This window comes from Oncorhynchus keta, chromosome 19 (assembly GCF_023373465.1).
Source record: "Oncorhynchus keta strain PuntledgeMale-10-30-2019 chromosome 19, Oket_V2, whole genome shotgun sequence".
Lineage (NCBI taxonomy): Eukaryota > Metazoa > Chordata > Actinopteri > Salmoniformes > Salmonidae > Oncorhynchus > Oncorhynchus keta.
Window position 1 is genome coordinate 64,446,316 of NC_068439.1, and position 21,189 is coordinate 64,467,504.

General features: G+C 45.8%; 1 protein-coding gene across 1 annotated transcript in view; it reads right to left on the reverse strand.

Moving 5' to 3' along the window:
• LOC118398686 (mannosyl-oligosaccharide 1,2-alpha-mannosidase IA-like) overlaps positions 1–21,189 on the reverse strand; it is a 169,735-nt gene that overhangs the window by 11,857 nt on the left and 136,689 nt on the right. Inside the window, exons 6-9 of the mRNA XM_035794262.2 lie at positions 11,543–11,666; positions 11,150–11,243; positions 3,934–4,049; positions 1,882–2,101 (exon numbers count right to left, since the gene is read on the reverse strand). Coding sequence (XP_035650155.2) covers positions 1,882–2,101; positions 3,934–4,049; positions 11,150–11,243; positions 11,543–11,666 — 554 coding nt within the window. The remainder of the gene's footprint in view (positions 1–1,881; positions 2,102–3,933; positions 4,050–11,149; positions 11,244–11,542; positions 11,667–21,189) is intronic.

The following is a 21,189-nucleotide window of genomic DNA, read 5'->3' on the forward strand; positions in this document are numbered from 1 at the left end:
AAAAATTGATATATCGGGATATAATCTTTTACGATATAGCGTATCGTTTTGACAATATTGCAATATTATTTTTGCACTAGTTTGCTGTACCTGCACCAAAACCCCCAGTATTTTCCCTTCCTAGCTTGTTCTCCATTTATTTTATTTTATTTATTTATTTCACCTTTATTTAACCAGGTAGGCAAGTTGAGAACAAGTTCTCATTTACAATTGCGACCTGGTCAAGATAAAGCAAAGCAGTTCGACAGATACAACGACACAGAGTTACACATGGAGTAAAACAAACATACAGTCAATAATACAGTATAAACAAGACTATATACGATGTGAGCAAATGAGGTGAGAAGGGAGGTAAAGGCAAAAAAGGCCATGGTGGCAAAGTAAATACAATATAGCAAGTAAAACACTGGAATGGTAGTTTTGCAATGGAAGAACGTACAAAGTAGAAATAAAAATAATGGGGTGCAAAGGAGCAAAATAAATAAATAAATTAAATACAGTTGGGAAAGAGGTAGTTGTTTGGGCTAAATTATAGGTGGGCTATGTACAGGTGCAGTAATCTGTGAGTTGGTGCTTAAAGCTAGTGAGGGAGATAAGTGTTTCCAGTTTCAGAGATTTTTGTAGTTCGTTCCAGTCATTGGCAGCAGAGAACTGGAAGGAGAGGGGACCAAAGAAAGAATTGATTTTGGGGGTGACTAGAGAGATATACCTGCTGGAGCGTGTGCTACAGGTGGGAGATGCTATGGTGAGGGGGGACTTTACCTAGCAGGGTATTGTAGATGACATGGAGCCAGTGGGTTTGGCGACGAGTATGAAGTGAGGGCCAGCCAACGAGTGCGTACAGGTCGCAATGGTGGGTAGTATATGGGGCTTTGGTGACAAAACAGATTGCACTGTGATAGACTGCATCCAATTTGTTGAGTAGGGTATTGGAGGCTATTTTGTAAATGACATCTCCATCTTCTTTTGAAATAAGGAGCCAATTCATTTTCATAACTTAAATTTATGACTGATCAAAATTCACTTTCTCATAGCTCTCTTGTCCTTCTGCACCAAACACATGGTGAGCAATATGTTTGGAACATCAAATCACAATACATATAGTATCGGTATGTAAGTATCGTGATATTATTGTATTGTGAGGTCCCTGGCAATTCCCAGCCCTAATAGATTTCCTGATGGTCAATCCGGACCAGAGGAAGTGAGAGAGGAGAGACCCTCTGACTCAGACTAACCTGGCTGCACTATGCTCTGTCTACCCAGCAGCCCTTCTGGCCTCAGAGAGAAACCAGGCTCAACAGCTCCTGAAGAGGAGTGAGTGAGTGAGTGAGTGAGTGAGTGAGTGAGTGAGTGAGTGAGTGAGAGTGAGAGTGAGAGAGAGAGAGAGAGAGAGAGAGAGAGAGAGAGAGAGAGAGAGAGAGAGAGAGAGAGAGAGAGAGAGAGAGAGAGAGAGAGAGAGAGAGAGTGCTGTTGTTGACACCCACACCTCCTTTTGTCTAGGCTTCAGAAGGCCTTCAGAGAGTAATGCCAGGTACTATGATCTTGCAGAGTGGAGCCACAGTATTAGGTTTCTATGATTGAAACAATATCTAAAGGAGGTATATGAAATAGAGAGACACTTTACCGAGAAGGGGTATGCAACTCTGGTTCTGAAGGGCTGCAGTGTGTACAGGATTTTGTTCCAGCCCAGCATTAACTCACCTGATTCAACTAATCACAGCCTAATCTGAAGATTAGCTGGACTAGTTGAATCAGGTGTGTTCAAGCAGAATACAAACAAAAGCCTGTACACACTTGGCCCCCGTTGCCTACCACTGCTGTGTAGAGGGAGACACGGAGACCGATGTTCCCCAGACGACGGGGTCAGTCAGTCAGACTCACTGGTGCGGGCGTAGGACTCGTGGCAGGTGCGGGCAATCTCTGAGGCCTGCTCCATCTGGTGACCCGTCTTGTCCTCGGGCGCTCCGTCCGCCCCCAGGGCGATCATGCCCCCGGCGAAGCACGTCAGGTGACCCATCTTGTGCTCCAGCAGGCCGCCCTTCCACTCAGCGATGTACGTCAGTCCCCCGCTGGACTTCCTCATCAGACTGGTCTCAATGGCCTGGAGGACAATGACAAGATGGAAGACAGATGAGCACTCTATCCACTCCCAGTCCCAGACAAGAGCCATTCCCCTGCAAATGGTGTAGAACCTTCCGGAACATGAATAACTACTGCCCAAATAGCATCGTTAAGCTTGATGAAGCTGCTTTTGCAGGAAAACTAGGGGTCCTGGTCACCAGCCACTGTTATCTATTTTCTGGGGCGGCGTGGACTCAAAGTTCCTATTTGTCCCTGACATTTACACATACACACAAGGCCACTTTACCCAGATATATTCTCAAATGGCGGGCATGTCCCACCCACAGCGAGACATGACACCAGGCGTCATTCAGAACAAAGGGTGGCCCCTCTCCCCCACTAGCCACACAGCAGGTGTCCAATACGGTACCATCCCATGACTGACAGACAAAACATAGTTATTACAGAATAATGGGACATTATTGATGTAGAAAGAGATATAAACCTACCTTTTAACATAGGGAATAAATAACCGCAGATAAGACGAGTCGACGGCATGCTGAAATGCTACACTATTACAGGTGCATTCTCTGATACGCCTAATTGATCATCACGTCATTTGGCATATTTCTTTTCATATTCATTGGGTTTGCTTTTCTCCTGCTGGGGGAAGACCTAAGAAAAATAAATATGGCAACTCTCCTGAAAGTAATGACATTTTCAAAAGATGATTCAGATCTGTGCTTTTGCAGTGACACATCAATCAAATGGGCCGTGTATAGGCGGCTGGGCTTTATACGCCGCGATCCGCCTCAGAAAACCAGCTGATTAATATTCCCCTAAACTGGCTATTTCATTTCCTTTGGCCTCTTTAAAGACAGCCTATATTCTGTTTAGCAACAGCAAGCCTGACAGACAAATAGACCTGGGCTGGGCAAGAACAGGAGCAGATAGACAGAGGCAGACAGCAGCGCATCTTGTTCAGCTTCTCTTCTCATTGGGGGGGACAAAGAGACAGAGAGACAAAGAGACAGAGAGAATGTAGGCCAGGCCGGCACTGAGGCGAGGATGCCAAGGAGCCATTAATAAGAGAACAGAGTCTGTCCTAACCGCCTGCCTCTCAACAGTCTGCCTGACCCAAATAGAGGATGGCATGGCGTGGCCATGGGGACCCTCTCACTGTGGGTGACCTGCTTGTGGTGATGGCAGGCAGGCGGACGGGCGGCCGGACGGGCGGGTAGATACGCAGGTGTGGTGGGGAAACAAGGCTGTCTGGGAGGGGACTTGAGGAGGGAGGGTAATATCCTGGAGCAGTCCGGGTCCTTGTGGATCTCTGCACAGAGAGAAACATCTTTATCTCCCACAGGACAGGCTGCTTGGCTCTAATGAAACAGAGAATTGGGCTAGCAGCAGTCAGAGCCCATCTCACCAGACAGAGCTCGGAGTCTGGCTGCCCCCCATCCACTGACAGCCTTCAACCCTACTTGAACTATCTCCTGTGGAGTGCAGTTTGTACTCCACACTCAGAAATAGACAACTCCTACCTGGCGTAGCATGCTTCAAATTCAGACTCCAACCCATACTTTTATTGATTTCTGACTCTGACTGTTCACAGTAATGGAAGAAATGTAACTGTTGTTGACACACAGACAAGCGCTTTCAATCGGGGTCGAAAGAGCCTCTTGACAAGGTATAGTCAGTGCTTCAGATAGTGCTGGTACTGTAGCCATTAATCTCAGTAAAACAGGAGAAAAGCTGAGTAGAGAAGACAAGAGGAGAGGAGCAGAGGGGGAGTAGAAAGGAGGGGGAGTAGAAAGGAGGGGGGAGAGGAGAGAAAAAAAGAGTGTAGGCTAGGTTTCTGGAGGGGTTTACCTGCAGAGCTTCGTAGTAGAGCTTCTTGCCCTCCTCGTCTGTCTTGTCCGACATCAGCCAGGCCTTGAGGAGGTACTCATAGAAGCTGTCTCCCAGGCCGCCCACTGACACATGATCTACAGGACAGACACAAAACAAAAGAGTAGAGGATCACGCTGGGGTCTGGCTAATAGACCTACTCTCATCCCGTTAGCACCCCCCCACCTCCTTCCTTCACCTTCCCTCCCTCCTTCCTTCCTTCTTCCTCCTGTGGCCTGCTTCACATCAGGATGATGTATGGCCCAATGATGCTGGCCATAATCTCACCACCCTCGAGGCTGATTACACAGGAAGGTGACCCCTAAATGCCTGCTCAGCCTCAACGATAGAGGGACGTGTCTGGCATAGGCCAGGTCGAGGGGACAGGGACGGGAATGGGGACAAAACCCAACAAAGCTACAACAGTAATGTGATTAGACTCCTTTGATGGCTGATGTATTAAAGATGTATGCAGAGCAGAGATTGTCCTTCTGATGAGTTTATCAGCTCCCCCAGGCATGTCCCTGTCACTGTGTGTGTGTGTGTGTGTGTGTGTGTGTGTGTGTGTGTGTGTGTGTGTGCGTGCGTGCGTGCGTGCGTGCGTGTGTGTTTGTGCACACCTGTGAGCGTATGTAAAAGAGGGAGAACGTGAATGTGTGCACATCTGTCTGTGACTGATGTAGTCTGTGCATTTATATGACAGATAATGTGTTTGTGTGTGTGTGTGTGTGTGTGTGTATCGAGCAATACCACAACATGATAAAAAGACCGAGGGTCTGTGCACACAGAGACATTCAGTGCGGTGAGGGGCTGTGCTTTGTGCTGCGCCCGGTGATGGGGTTGTACTCTCCTGTCCACTTCACCACTACACTATCTGAGGAATGAGTCTCCTGGGTCTGGGAGAGAGCCCCAGCCAAGTCACTCTGTTTGTCATATTGATTGTCATGCCCCTCATACATATGAATATGTCATTAACAGCCACAGAGTTGTTTGGGAGCTGGAGATTCGAATAAAGGCGACAGGACAGAGCACCAGAGGTAGGGATTTAGAACGTTGCCTTAGGCCTTAAAGGGGCTGTACTTTCTGGCTGACTGTGGTCGTTTTGGGCCTGTCTGACTCCCTGCCATAAGGGTAAACAGGTCAGAGAGGGAACACAAGGTCAAGGATCTAATCATGGCCCTATCTGATGACAACACACACTAACATAAAAAATATGAGCGGGAGAGGCTGTGGACCTGGATAACAGGTTGATTGTTTGTGTCTGACTGAGGTTGCTGGGAGAGACATGGCGCTGGCAGGTCCTCTCCAGGCTGCAGACTGACACCTCTGTGTAGGTGACTTGGGGACATTAAAACATCATGAGTATGAGGTGTGTGTGATAGCTTGTGTGTGTGTGTGTGATGTGAGTAAGTGTGCATCACCTGGTAGATGGCTAGTGATGGCTATTCAACAGTCTGATGGTAATAGAAGCTGTTCAACAGTCTGATGGTAATATAAGCTGTTCAATAGGTTGATGGTAATAGAAGCTGTTCAACAGTCTGATGGTAATAGAAGCTGTTCAACAGGTTGATGGTAATATAAGCTGTTCAACAGTCTGATGGTAATAGAAGCTGTTCAATAGGTTGATGGTAATAGAAGCTGTTCAACAGGTTGATGGTAATAGAAGCTGTTCAACAGGTTGATGGTAATAGAAGCTGTTCAACAGTCTGATGGTAATAGAAGCTGTTCAACAGTCTGATGGTAATAGAAGCTGTTCAACAGTCTGAAGGTAATAGAAGCTGTTCAACAGTCTGATGGTAATAGAAGCTGTTCAACAGTCTGATGGTAATAGAAGCTGTTCAACAGTCTGATGGTAATAGAAGCTGTACAACAGTCTGATGGTAATAGAAGCTGTTCAACAGTCTGATGGTAATAGAAGCTGTTCAACAGTCTGATGGTAATAGAAGCTGTACAACAGTCTGATGGTAATAGAAGCTGTACAACAGTCTGGTAATAGAAGCTGTACAACAGTCTGATGGTAATAGAAGCTGTACAACAGTCTGATGGTAATAGAAGCTGTACAACAGTCTGATGGTCTGGTAATAGAAGCTGTACAACAGTCTGATGTTCTAGTGATAGAAGCTGTTCAACAGTCTGATGGTCTAGTGATAGAAGCTGCTCAACAGTCTGATGGTAATAGAAGCTGTTCAACAGTCTGATGGTAATAGAAGCTGTTCAACAGTCTGATGGTAATAGAAGCTGTTCAACAGTCTGATGGTAATAGAAGCTGTTCAACAGTCTGATGGTAATAGAAGCTGTTCAACAGTCTGATGGTAATAGAAGCTGTTCAACAGTCTGATGGTAATAGAAGCTGTTCAACAGTCTGATGGTCTGGTAATAGAAGCTGTTCAACAGTCTGATGGCCTGGTAATAGAAGCTGTTCAACAGTCTGATGGTAATAGAAGCTGTTCAACAGTCTGATGGTAATAGAAGCTGTTCAACAGTCTGATGGCCTGGTAATAGAAGCTGTTCAACAGTCTGATGGCCTTGTAATATAAACTTTTTTTTGTCTCCTAGTCTTTGATGCACCTGTACTGTCTCCATCATTACTGTGGGACATGTCATTGGTGTGATAGAATGTCCTCTCATGACTGTGGGCCAAGTCATTGGTGTGATAGGATGTCTGTGGGCCATGTCATTGGTGTGAGAGATTATCCATAATGACTGTGGGCCATGTCATTGGTGTGATAGATTATCCATCATGACTGTGGGCCATGTCATTGGTGTGATAGATTATCCATCATGACTCCATCATGTGTGACCATCATGACTGGGCCATGTCAATGGTGTGATAGGATGTCTGTGGGCCATGTCATTGGTGTGATAGAATGTCCGTCATGACTGTGGGCCATGTTATTGGTGTGATTAGATTGTCCATCATGACTGTGGGCCATGTTATTGGTGTGATTAGATTGTCCATCATGACTGTGGGCCATGTCATTGGTGTGATAGATTATCCATCATGACTGTGGGCCATGTCATTGGTGTGATAGATTGTCCATCATGACTGTGGGCCATGTCAATGGTGTGATAGGATGTCTGTGGGCCATGTCATTGGTGTGATAGAATGTCCGTCATGACTGTGGGCCATGTTATTGGTGTGATTAGATTGTCCATCATGACTGTGGGCCATGTTATTGGTGTGATTAGATTGTCCATCATGACTGTGGGCCATGTTATTGGTGTGATTAGATTGTCCATCATGACTGTGGGCCATGTTATTGGTGTGATTAGATTGTCCATCATGACTGTGGGCCATGTTATTGGTGTGATTAGATTGTCCATCATGACTGTGGGCCATGTTATTGGTGTGATTAGATTGTCCATCATGACTGTGGGCCATGTTATTGGTGTGATTAGATTGTCCATCATGACTGTGGGCCATGTTATTGGTGTGATTAGATTGTCCATCATGACTGTGGGCCATGTTATTGGCAGCTCCACATAGGAAGATATGAAAGTCAAGCAGCTACTTGGCTCAGAGGGAAACTGTACTGCACTGACTAAATTCAAACATCCTATCAATAACAACAACAGCAACACCAGAGCTTTGATAGGCTGTCTATACTGTACAGTGACTGAGAAACGCAGAGACACTGAGAACGGCAAGACCATTTCTATGAGATCACCCTCAGGTGGTTCCTGTCTAATGTACAAGTAAACACCGATCACAAGTGACCTATATGTAAAATATCCTCAGGTGGCAAATGGTCCGCTGTGAACCTTTCTATTTTTGGAAATCACATCCAACATTACCATCCATATACCCTCTAGATATTTGTCACTTGAGTTGTTTTTCTTTACATGGAAATTCTTCTTCCAGCTAACACTGACCATATAGCCCACATTAATACGTTGAAAAATACTAACTTTTAGAGGTGGTTTATGCAATGTTTGTCTTGGAACTTTCTCTATGTTTGAGAAAAGCTTGGTTTGCCATTATTGTTTTTTATTTGACCTTTATTTAACTCTGCAAATCAGTTCAGAACAAATTCTTATTTTCAATGTCCACCTAGGAAAAGTGAGTTAACTGCCTTGTTCAAGGGCAGAACGACAGATTTTTACCTTGTCAGCTCGGGTATTTGATCTTGCAACCTTTCGTTTACTAGTCCAACACTCTAACCACTAGGCTACCTGTCGCATTACATCTACCTTCCCCTAGGCAGTCAGCAAATCACAGAGCCACTTTCCTTCTAACCTGGCTGGCTCCCTTCAGAATAGCTACATGTAATTACAATAATAATACTACATTTCAAAGACCCAAATATGTAGAGTCATCCAGAGAGACTCAGTTGTCCACTATATTACGGAGTTGCAAACAACACCCAGATTAATCCATGCAGAAAATCCCTCCGAGTGCCTCTCGAGTTGTACAGTGTTAAGACACTGAATCACAGTGTTAGCTGTGCCACTAGAGATCCTGGTTCAAGTCCAGGCTCGGTCGCCGCCTGCCACGACCGAGAGACCCATGGAGCAGCGCACAATTGGCCCAATGTCGTCCAGGTTAGGGGAGAGTTTGGCCGGCAGGGATGTTCTTGTCCCATCGCACACTAGCGATTCCTGTGGCGGGTTGGACGCAATGCACGCTGACACGATTGCCAGGTATATGGTGTTTCCTCCGACACATTTGTGCGGCTGGCTTCCGGGTTAAGCGGGCATTGTGTCAAGAAGCAGCGTGGCTTGGCTCGGTTGTGTTTCAGAGGACGCACGGCTCCCAACCTACGCCTCTCCCGAGTCTAATACGGGAGTTGCTGCGATGGAACAAGACAAACTACCAATTGGATACCACGAAAATGGGGAGAAAAATATATAAATAAAGAAAATCCCTCTGTAGATGGGATGAATCAAGATGTCAGAGAGAATGAGAGTAAAGCAGGACGGCTGCCCCCCTCTTCCTCCCCTTCAACAGATCCACCCAGTGGCAGGAGATAGGCTGGACACACAGCAGTCAGTCATTAGGGGTGAACACGGACCCTCTGTGCCTGCCCCCCCGGGACGACAGCAGAGACAAACACAAAGACGGTTAGTACGCGTATTCATCAGACGTGACATTTCAGCAAGGGCGTAGAGGGGGCGGGGCATTCAATCATAGGAGTCACACACACACAGACCTCACACTGGGATGATCATAGATCATTAGCATGATAGAGTTATTAGACACACAAAGATAGACTGCTGTTTAGACTGCTGGTTCATGGGGACTGGGGAGAGACTGGCCAAACTGATCGGGGGAAGGACCAATGACTGTGTGAGAGTATGTGTGTGTCTGTCTGTCTACGGGGCTGGGGAGGGGAGGTAGTACCACATAGAATAGCAAAACAAACAACAAGGCTAAGATATGCATTCAAATGAGTGTGTGTGGTGTGTGTGTGAGAGAGAGGTGCAGTAGGTCCATCATTATGCTACAGCCAGAAGTGTATATGTCTGAGTTAGCGACTGGTCAGGTCTGATCTGTACTATGCATCTCATTGACCTTTTGAGGGGCTCAGAGACAAACACACTCATTAATAAGGGGATCCATGGCAACTGCTGGGCACAGGGCTGTCTGAGCACGGACACACTTCAGGGTTCCTCCATTGTCACCCCCACCACCACCTCCGCCTCTCCCTAGCCACCTCACATTGGCATAGATCAGGCAATCCTTGGGGCTGAAGCTTGTTTTGTCAAGAGTTGGCCTGGCTGGAGCTGGGTAATACCACAGTGGCAGTGGCTCTATACCAGTCAGGGATAGGGGTACTGAACTGTTGTGGTGCCTGAGTGGCATGACACTCATTTACCAAGTCAAAGGAGCAGGTGTTTGAGTTTGAGTGAGAGTGTAGTGTTATGTGGAGGTATCAGGAATTAACTGTAGATTTGGAGGACTAACTACTTTACTGGCAGCATTCAGACACCTGAACGCCACAGTCATTTTTAACCACTGTTATTAGCCACAGGCACTTCTTTCTCCCTGATGTCACTGTGTGGCATTAAGTTACATAATATTCTAATGCACAGCCCACGCCACCAGAGGTCATGTGTACCACTTGACTGACGTGGCTTTCCTGGCTGTAAATGGCTTGATAATTACAGGCTGCGGAACCGCAGTTGACAGCCACTGGTGTACCACTAATGGAAATGGAATGAGGTGAGATGGGAGAGAGGGACGATAGTGGTGAAAAGAGAGAAGAACGGGCCATATGGAAGATAGAGGTGAGACGGTTAATGAGTGATGTAGAGGGAGGAGAGAGGGAGAAAGGAATGAGGCAGGAGAGGGGTGAGAGATGGTGAGAGGGAGAAAGGAATGAGGCAGGAGAGGGGTGAGAGATGGTGAGAGGGAGATAGGAATGAGACAGGAGAGGGGTGAGAGATGGTGAGAGGGAGATAGGAATGAGACAGGAGAAGGGTGAGAGATGGTGAGAGGGAGAAAGGAATGAGGCAGGAGAGGGGTGAGAGATGGTGAGAGGGAGAAAGGAATGAGGCAGGAGAGGGGTGAGAGATGGTGAGAGGGAGATAGGAATGAGACAGGAGAGGGGTGAGAGATGGTGAGAGGGAGATAGGAATGAGACAGGAGAAGGGTGAGAGATGGTGAGAGGGAAAAAGGAATGAGGCAGGAGAGGGGTGAGAGATGGTGAGAGGGAGATAGGAATGAGACAGGAGAGGGGTGAGAGATGGTGAGAGGGAGATAGGAATGAGACAGGAGAAGGGTGAGAGATGGTGAGAGGGAAATAGGAATGAGACAGGAGAGGGGTGAGAGATGGTGAGAGGGAGATAGGAATGAGACAGGAGAGGGGTGAGAGATGGTGAGAGGGAGATAGGAATGAGACAGGAGAGGGGTGAGAGATGGTGAGAGGGAGATAGGAATGAGACAGTAGAAGGGTGAGAGATGGTGAGAGGGAGATAGGAATGAGACAGGAGAGGGGTGAGAGATGGTGAGAGGGAGATAGGAATGAGACATGAGAAGGGTGAGAGATGGTGAGAGGGAGATAGGAATGAGACAGGAGAGGGGTGAGAGATGGTGAGAGGGAGATAGGAATGAGACAGGAGAGGGGTGAGAGATGGTGAGAGGGAGAAAGGAATGAGACAGGAGAGGGGTGAGAGATGGTGAGAGGGAGAAAGGAATGAGACAGGAGAGGGGTGAGATGAGAGAGAGAAGGGTCAGATGAGAGATAGGGGGACTTACGTTGTCCCCACTGTCCGCTGTTAGGGTTCAGGTAGTTGGGGTACAGTCCCTGGGGCTTATCAAGACGATTCAGAACCTTCCGGATGTTCATGACCTAGGAGGCGGAACCAGAGAAATTAGTTTCTACTTTCTTCCTGCAACCTCATTGCCTCCTCATCTTCCAGCAGCACGGCACAGTAATGCACTTTAAATGGCCTTGCTGCAGGGACGGCAGTTAAGGGAGGTATAAGAGAGAGACGCCTCTGAATCATAGTGGAAAGAAGGCATTTATCTGCAGAACAGGCGTTAACAAGAATAGTAATGAAGGTTGCGGCTATGAATAACATTGTCAGGCTGGCTGAGTGTTAATGCACTGGAATGGAAACAACGGTGCTGTGGCTCCCTAGCTCTCACCTTCTCTGCAAAGGCTGGGTTCCCTGACAGCTTGGAGAGGTGCATGAACTCCAGGTGCAGGGTGCCGTACTCCGCCAGGATGCTGCTGCCTCCAGATGCCCAAGGCCAGTTCCTCCCGATGCCACTGTAGACACAGAAGACAACACAGTTAACTCAGCTATTCCAAACAACCCCGTTGCAGCATAGGGGAGGCAGGTAGCCTAGCGGTTTAGAGCAAAAAGGTTGCTGGGTCGAATCCCAGAGCCGACATCGACAGGTGAAAAATTATGTGCCCTTGAGCAAGGCACGTAACTCTAATTTCTTCTGTAAGTCGCTCTGATAAATTACTTAAATGTAAAATATAGAACACAAAACAGAGCTCCACGAAATCTCAGGTACTCCAAACATCACTGCAGAGGAACAGGACATTGCAAATGTACTCAGTCAACCCCCCCCCCCCACACAAACATTACCTAGAGAGCTCCCTCCTCCACAAGTCAACCACTGATTCATGGGGTCAAACCTTCCTCTCCTCTTATGAATGTCACATACAATACATCTGTTTAACATCATACCAAATTGACAGTGTGTGTCTTTACAACGTCCTGTACTATCTGTCCACAGTGTGTGTCTGTAGGTGTCTGATGACTTTCTAAACAGCAGGCCCTGGTCAGAGCTGCCCTGACTTATTTCTATATCTCTCCTGAGTCACCCTGATCGTACCCGCGTGTCAGTGCCCACTAACAGGACTAATAGCTACGTGTCAGCTTGCTAATGGTGCATAATCATTGACTCCACAAATAATGGCTAGTGTCACTATTGTTATTAGAGCACAGGCAGATTTCTGTCATTAACACCACATTAGTCAGGCTGGCTATTACAGGGGGCTGGAGGGATCAGAGGGTAAGAGCCAAAAACACATCCCCTGTGTGTGTGTGTGTGTGTGTGTGTGTGTGTGTGTGTGTGTGTGTGTGTGTGTGTGTGTGTTGCGGAAAGTGTACTTTAGTCAGACACCGAAATTGAACTGGCATCCCAATGACTTCATTACGAAATCAAACTTGTTTGTAAACATTAGTATAACTAATTTGACCTTCCTCCGTGCCAAGAATTGAGCTGAAGCTGTTTTCTGTATTTTAGAAAAGGGCTGATAAATCCCAACAGCCTACAGCTCTGAATTATTTCAAGAAAAAATACAGGCTGTCACATTCTGACCATAGTTCTGTTATTTTATTCTTTGTTTTAGTATGGTCAGTGAGTTGGGGTGGGCAGTCTGTGTTTGTTTTTCTATGTTGGTTTTTGAGTTCGGCCTAGTATGGTTCTCAATCAGAGGCAGGTGTCGTTAGTTGTCTCTGATTGAGAATCATACTTAGGTAGCCTGGGTTTCACTTTTGGTTTGTGGGTGTTTGTTTCCGTGTGAGTGTTTGGTCCACACGGTACTGTTTCAGTTTTCATTTTGTTCACATCTTTTATTGTTTTGTATTTCAGTGTTCAGTTCGTTTCAATTAAATATCATCATGAACACTTACCAAGCTGCGCTTTGGTCCGATCCTTACTCCTCCTCAGATGAAGAGGAGGAAATCCGTTACACAGGCAGGCAATGCAGAAGCCTCCAGTCATTGGCAATGTGTATTAATAAGGTCTTAGTATTGCCACAATGTCATCATTTCTAACGCTGAAATGATCTGCCACTATTGCTAATGATCTTGCTCTTGGCTCACACACACAGGTACATCTCTCTCCACACACACACACACACACACACACACACACACACACACACACACACACACACACAGGGCCGTGGAACGTGAGCTTTCATCCATCAGTTCCTGTGGTATGGGCCATAGGGAAGGGGAGAGGGGGAGAGAAGTAGAAGCAGCCAGGAGCATGCTGCTCAGTCTCTAACACTACAACCCTTAAAGCAGTCATTTAGACTGCTGATGTTTATTTTGATTTTTAAATGTACTCTGCCATTTTTTTTGTCATCCCCCTCTGTCCTTGACTTTTCCTAAATAACTATATATATATATATATATAAATAAACACACTGGTATTAGAATCTTAATATCACAAACAGAAATTGAGTTTCCCCCGTTGCCCCTCCTCCTCCCGACAGGACGGCCTGCTCGCTCCTCCTTCCAACAGTTGAAAGTGCAGTGCCCTATCTGGTAACTGTCTCGAAACCGAACCGAACTTGCACAATTGGTGGCTGACTAAATACTTTATTGCCCCACTGTATATACACTGCTCAAAAAATAAAGGGAACACTAAAATAACACATCCTAGATCTGAATGAATTAAATATTCTGATTAAATACTTTTTTCTTTACATAGTTGAATGTGCTGACAACAAACTCACACAAAAATGATCAATGGAAATCAAATTTATCAACCCATGGAGGTCTGAATTTGGAGTCACACTCAAAATTAAAGTGGAAAACCACACTACAGGCTGATCCAACTTTGATGTAATGTTCTTAAAACAAGTCAACATGAGGCTCAGTAGTGTGTGTGGCCACCACGTGCCTGTATGACCTCCCTACAACGCCTGGGCATGCTCCTGATGAGGTGGCAGACGGTCTCCTGAGGGATCTCCTCCCAGACCTGGACTAAAGCATCCGCCAACTCCTGGACAGTCTGTGGAGCAACGTGGCGTTGGTGGATGGAGCGAGACATGATGTCCCAGATGTGCTCAATTGGATTCAGGTCTGGGGAACGGGCGGGCCAGTCCATAGCATCAATGCCTTCCTCTTGCAGGAACTGCTGACACACTCCAGCCACATGAGGTCTAGCATTGTCTTGCATTAGGAGGAACCCAGGGAAAACCGCACCAGCATATGGTCTCACAAGGGGTCTGAGGATCTCATCTCGGTACCTAATCAAGTCACTTGGCTCTGTCATAACCTCACATGGTCTCTCCTATCATTGCTATGCAGACGACACACAATTAATCTTCTCCTTTCCCCCTTCTGATGACCAGGTGGCGAATCACATCTCTGCATGTCTGGCAGACATATCAGTGTGGATGACGGATCACCACCTCAAGCTGAACCTCGGCAAGACGGAGCTGCTCTTCCTCCCGGGGAAGGACTGCCCGTTCCATGATCTCGCCATCACGGTTGACAACTCCATTGTGTCCTCCTCCCAGAGCGCTAAGAACCTTGGCGTGATCCTGGACAACACCCTGTCGTTCTCAACTAACATCAAGGCGGTGGCCCGTTCCTGTAGGTTCCTGCTCTACAACATCCGCAGAGTACGACCCTGCCTCACAGAGGAAGCGGCGCAGGTCCTAATCCAGGCACTTGTCATCTCCCGTCTGGATTACTGCAACTCGCTGTTGGCTGGGCTCCCTGCCTGTGCCATTAAACCCCTACAACTCATCCAGAACGCCGCAGCCCGTCTGGTGTTCAACCTTCCCAAGTTCTCTCACGTCACCCCGCTCCTCCGCTCTCTCCACTGGCTTCCAGTTGAAGCTCGCATCCGCTACAAGACCATGGTGCTTGCCTACGGAGCTGTGAGGGGAACGGCACCTCAGTACCTCCAGGCTCTGATCAGGCCCTACACCCAAACAAGGGCACTGCGTTCATCCACCTCTGGCCTGCTCGCCTCCCTACCACTGAGGAAGTACAGTTCCCGCTCAGCCCAGTCAAAACTGTTCGCTGCTCTGGCTCCCCAATGGTGGAACAAACTCCCTCACGACGCCAGGACTGCGGAGTCAATCACCGCCTTCCGGAGACACCTGAAACCCCACCTCTTTAAGGAATACCTAGGATAGGATAAAGTAATCCTTCTCACCCCCCCCCCCCTTAAAAGATTTAGATGCACTATTGTAAAGTGGCTGTTCCACTGGATGTCATAAGATGAATGCACCAATTTGTAAGTCGCTCTGGATAAGAGCGTCTGCTAAATGACTTAAATGTAATGTAAATGTCTAATGGCAGTCAGGCTACCTCTGGCGAGCACATGGAGGGCTGTGCGGCCCCCCAAAGAAATGCCACCCCACACCATGACTGACCCACCACTAAACCGGTCATGCTGGGGGATGTTGCAGGCAGCAGAACGTTCTCCACGGCGTCTCCAGACTGTCACGTCTGTCACATGTGCTCAGTGTGAACCTGCTTTCATCTGTGAAGAACACAGGGTGCCAGTGGCGAATTTGCCAATCTTGGTGTTCTCTGGCAAATTAAAAACGTCCTGCACGGTGTTGGGCTGTAAGCACAACCTCCACCTGTGGACGTCGGGCCTTCACACCACCCTCATGGAGTCTGTTTCTGACAGTTTGAGCAGACACATGCACATTTGTGGCCTGCTGGAGGTCATTTTGCAGGGCTCTGGCAGTGCTCCTCCTGCTCCTCCTTGCACAAAGGCGGAGGTAGCGGTCCTGCTGCTGGGTTGTTGCCCTCCTACGGCCTCCTCCACGTCTCCTGATGTACTGGCCTGTCTCCTGGTAGCGCCTCCATGCTCTGGACACTATGCTGACAGACACAGCAAACCTTCTTGCCACAGCTCGCATTGATGTGCCATCCTGGATGAGCTGCACTACCTGAGCCACTTGTGAGTGAAAGCACTGCCAGCATTCAAAAGTGACCAAAACATCAGCCAGGAAGCATAGGAACTGAGAAGTGGTCTGTGGTCCCCACCTGCAGAACCACTCCTTTATTGGGGGTGTCTTGCTAATTGCCTATAATTTCCACCTGTTGTCTATTCCATTTGCACAACAGCATGTGAAATGTATTGTCAATCAGTGTTGCTTCCTTAGTGGACAGTTTGATTTCACAGAAGTGTGATTGACTTGGAGTTACATTGTGTTGTTTAAGTGTTCCCTTTATTTTTTTGAGCAGTGTATATATATCTTATATATATATTCTAATGTTACTCAAGGCCTTCATAAACACAACCAAATCATGATAGCATATATGAAATGTATTAATTCCACAGTTAGAATGCTGCAGTCAGAATGACTGCTCATGAGCTTGAAGGGGCCCGTCGAGGCCCAGCGGTTCTAGTGTTAAGGACAGGAGCATGGCTGTGAATAGTAATTAACCCCTCACCCACATGCTGTGCCAAAACTATTTGTTTTTCATTACACAGCTGATTAAATAATGTTACTGGAAAATCACACAAATACTGTATCAGAGAGGAAAGAAAATGGAGAGAAAGCGCCTGTTCTTGGGTCAGAAAACCTAATTGGTGTTTATGATTGAGACTTAATCAGATTGCCACAGCCTGGGATGGAGTTGATAAGCATGTTAATGATGGTGAGTCGTGCATGTGTGTTTATTTGTCAAGAGCGTATGTGCTCCGAGGAGGATCAGACGACAATTGTGCACCTGGTGCAGCAGCCGGCCAAGAGGCTGAGGGAGCTGGATGCAGGTAGACCTGCCATCTCTCCTTCATCTCCATAATGCTCCTTTACAATACAGTGGGGCTCTTGCCTGTATTGTGGCACAGCACTGCCATGTCCTCTCTTTCCAGACTCGAAAAGCTGCATTAAACCTGAACAATCATGTGGACTGCTCTGTGCTCTCCCTCTCTATATCTCCTTCTCGGAGTCTTTCTCCCTCCCTCTATATCGCTGTCTCTCTGACTGTCTCCCTACTTCCCCTCGCGGAAGACACCTGGAGATATCACCATCCATCCATCTGATGAGAGCTAAATCTCTGATGAGAGCTAAATCCCCAGGAGGAATAACAAGAGGGAGCCTAAAACCAGCACAGGGCTATACCTAAAGGGACAGGGCTGAGGGAGGGGGAGGAGTGGGGTTGAAATGGCACATTTACAGTACAGTGTAGTACAGGGAGGGACCCCTACTGAAACATACCGTTCCAGCTGGATGTCCTCTCTCCCTCTACCTCACCTTACTGCTCACTCTCCAAGTTGAAACTTGAATCAACTTGAAACTATCACTCTTCGTCTCCCCCCTCTCTCTGTACAGAATGCTAATGATTGCCTAAGGTCTGAAGTGTGTGGGCACTGGGTAGGCTACAGTCCAGGTTCGGTGGTATTTAGCCGTTCCTCTTAAGGGAAAGAACGAGAGATGCAGGCTGGCTCTGACAAATCTGCAGCTCTGAGTACATAATGGGGTGGCTGACAGGACCTTGAGAGAAAACAAACAGCCTGCTGGACAATGAACTAACAGTGGCACTGTGGTAAAGTCCACTTCACTCCAGTCAGGTGCCAATGTTTTTATGTCTGGGTAGCGTCTATACAGAATGGATACTGAAGCTTTGGCTCACTGCTTCCTGATGTTAGCTCTTAGTTCCAAACTGGATCTCTCCTCCATATCTCTTCCTCTCTCCGGGCGAAAGGGGAGCTATAGATCCAGAGTTAAGGGCTTAATTAAGGGCTTCATTCTTTAAATCACGCCAGTCTTATTTGTCAGGGGGTGCTAAGGAGGCTGGGTGGGGTATTTGGGGATCCTAGTGGGAGACTACCTCCAGCAGCTGTAACACTATTGGCCTTTTTTATACTTCATAAAATCACAGGTGTCTGTAATCATCTCTGGCCCTCTGTGTTGCCTTATCTCATGTAAAATATCAAATCATATTTAAAAATATAAATAAAATATATCATTATTGTAAAACATTATCCTAAATATAAACCATCAACTTAGTGAATACCATAAGTCTTTAATGTGAGGGTTTCAGCATGAAATATCCTTTATATACAGTGGGGCAAAAAAGTATTTAGTATTTGCAAGTTCTCCCACTTAAAAAGATGAGAGGCCTGTAATTTTCATCATAGGTACATTTAAACTATGAAAGACAAAATGAGAAAAAAAATCCAGAAAATCACATTGAAGGATTTTTAATGAATTTATTTGCAAATTATGGTGGAAAATAAGTATTTGGTCACCTACAAACAAGCAAGATTTCTGGCTCTCACAGGCCTGTAACTTCTTCTTTAAGAGGCTCCCCTGGGAGAAGTGGGAGAACTTGCACAATTGGTGAGTGACTAAATACTTTTTTACACACTTTCATTTATTTTACTATGTCGATATGTCTTTGTTGTAAATGTTTAGTCGCCAAACTGGTATCAGTTGTGAAAAGTCAATAGTTGGAAGAGTTCATTGAAAATAATGCCATTGTTGATTCATGTTTTTTTTAATCAAATAGGCTATTTTCTCTTGAACAATATGGTCTATCTACTAGAAACTCAGACAACATGACACAGATATTAAAAAAAATGATACTATTTATATGAATCATTTTTTACAAGTTATTCAATTATAAATTACGAAAGTTAGATTGCCATTGACGACCTCTTAATTACCAAAATTACAGAAGATTCCGGTAATTCTCAACCCTTCCCTTTGGCCCAGTGGCACCAATCCTCTCACCATCAACTATCAACTTCAGGCTAACCTGGTTTCATCAGGCCAGAGCTAAAAACGGCTGATGTAATTCATATTTGAATTACAGCAGATGAAGCGGTGCCCCTGTGTCACAGTGTGGAAAACCTCAAGGGCTTTTCTAATTGAGCCACTCGGAATCCAGGCTTATTAATCAAACCACTTTCCCCAGATTCCCGGGATTGATTGCACAGCCTGAGAGTGAACCGCAATGAGGAAATGTGCTAAAGCTGGCGTATTTCATGCCAATACGGAGGGGGAAAAAAGAGAGTTAGCGTTAACTTTGTGTGATGCTGGCGTATTTCATGCCAATACGGAGGATAAAAAAAGAGTTAGCGTTAACTTGGTGTGTGATGACATCCACCTTAAAGTCAATTAGATTGGAGAGTAATTTCCTGCTTGACATTTTATCAGGGGGGGGGGAAAGGGGAATTCAAAAAGACATACATCAAAATGGAGCCATTGTTCCCTGAGGAGGGAGATGAATGTTTAATTATGAGCGCTAATACATCAGGCCTGGAGCCTGGCCTTCCTGGCCCTGCTCTCTGTCCCCAGAACAAACGCTCCATTAAAGAACGGCACAGTGTGGCTAACGACATTACGTCTACACCGAGGTACCAATATAGAACCTGTTTTATTGAATCACCACCTACTGAGGAGAGCAAATCTACACCAAGGCATTGTGAACTGTTGACAGTAAATTACATTTACGGGAGGCAGACACTTCAGTTTAACCGGTTCAACAGAAATCAACGTCTCCTCGCATTTGTTAGAAATCAAGAAGCCTTCAATACGTTAAACTTTTATTTTCTCCACTTGCAATTACTGATACTTGATTTCATACTTTGCATGATAACTTATCTTACTTACTTACTTACTTACCTGTCCAACACGTCGTTTATACAATTTGCCAAGCATAAGCATGGCTGCTGCTGACAGCACTGTTGTTATGGCGTCGGTGAATGTTTTTTGTTACTCTCTATTATTCTTTTGTCCTCTTTCTAAGAGTGTCATTTTTCGGGTTGTTGCTAGCATCAGTAAGCACCAGGGGTAAAGCCCTTCATTGCTGGGTGATATTGCCACGCCGTCCACTGCTCTCTGCTCAGGACCTGGAGAATGGAAGGGCTTGATGGGTAAATGGGACTAGTGATGAGACAGTTTTCTTCTGAAATAGGATATGGTACAAAGAGTACTTCTGTTTAAAACAACAACATTTTTGTTGGACATGTAAAATCAGCTTATATTCATTTCAAATGTGAACACCACGAGATCAGATCGCTATGCTCCTGGAGCGTATTTAACCAATAAGGCATGCGGAGGTGTGGTATATGGCCAATATACAACGGCTAAGGGCTGTTCTTAGGCATGACCCAGTTTATAATGAACAATTACCTAGGCTCCAAAGACCAGTGGTGGAAAAAGTACCCAATTGTCATACTTGAGTAAACGTAAAGATACCTTATAAAAAATGACTAAAGTAAAAGTCAGTCACCCAGTGAAATACTAGTTAAGTAGAAGTCAAAAAGTATTTGGTTTTAAATATACTTTAGTATCAAAAGTAAATGCAATTGCAAAAATATACTTAAGTATCAAAAGTAATAGTTTAAATAATCTCAAATTCCTTATATTATGCAAACCAGATGGCATGATTGGCATATTTTAATTTACGGATAACCAGGGGCACACTCCAACACTGGAGACAGATGAAGCATGTGTGTTTAGTGAGTCCGCCAGGCAGTAGGGATGACCAGGGATGTTCTCTTGGTAAGTGTGAACTCAACCATTTTCCTGTCCTGTTCAGCATTCAAAATGTAACGAGTACTTTTGGGTCAGGGAACATGTATGGGATTAAAAAGTACATAATGTTCTTTAGGAATGTAGTGGCGTAAAAGTCAAAGTAGTCCAAAATATGAATAGTAAAGTAAAGATAACCCAAAAAACGATTTAAGTAATACTTTAAAGTATTTTTTTACTTAAGCATTTTACACCACTGCCAAAGACAGAAATATTACCCATGAGGTTATTTGACCACATTAAATAATGACTGCAATTTAAAACCAGATATTCAATCATGATTAGCCTTTGAGTAAAACAAAAGCAACCTGTTCTGAATGCTAGTGTATGCTTCAATTCCACACTGCACAGCAAGGTACAGTCAATATACAGAAATAACATTGCAGCAATTAGGTTCATAAGCAGTGGGGTAAGGAGGTGGTAGGCTATTACCCTTGCTGTGCTGGTTTTCACCACCCCCACTGGCTTGGATGGATAAAAAGATTACTCACAGCAGTGGCCTTTAATTATTTCCCTAACCGGG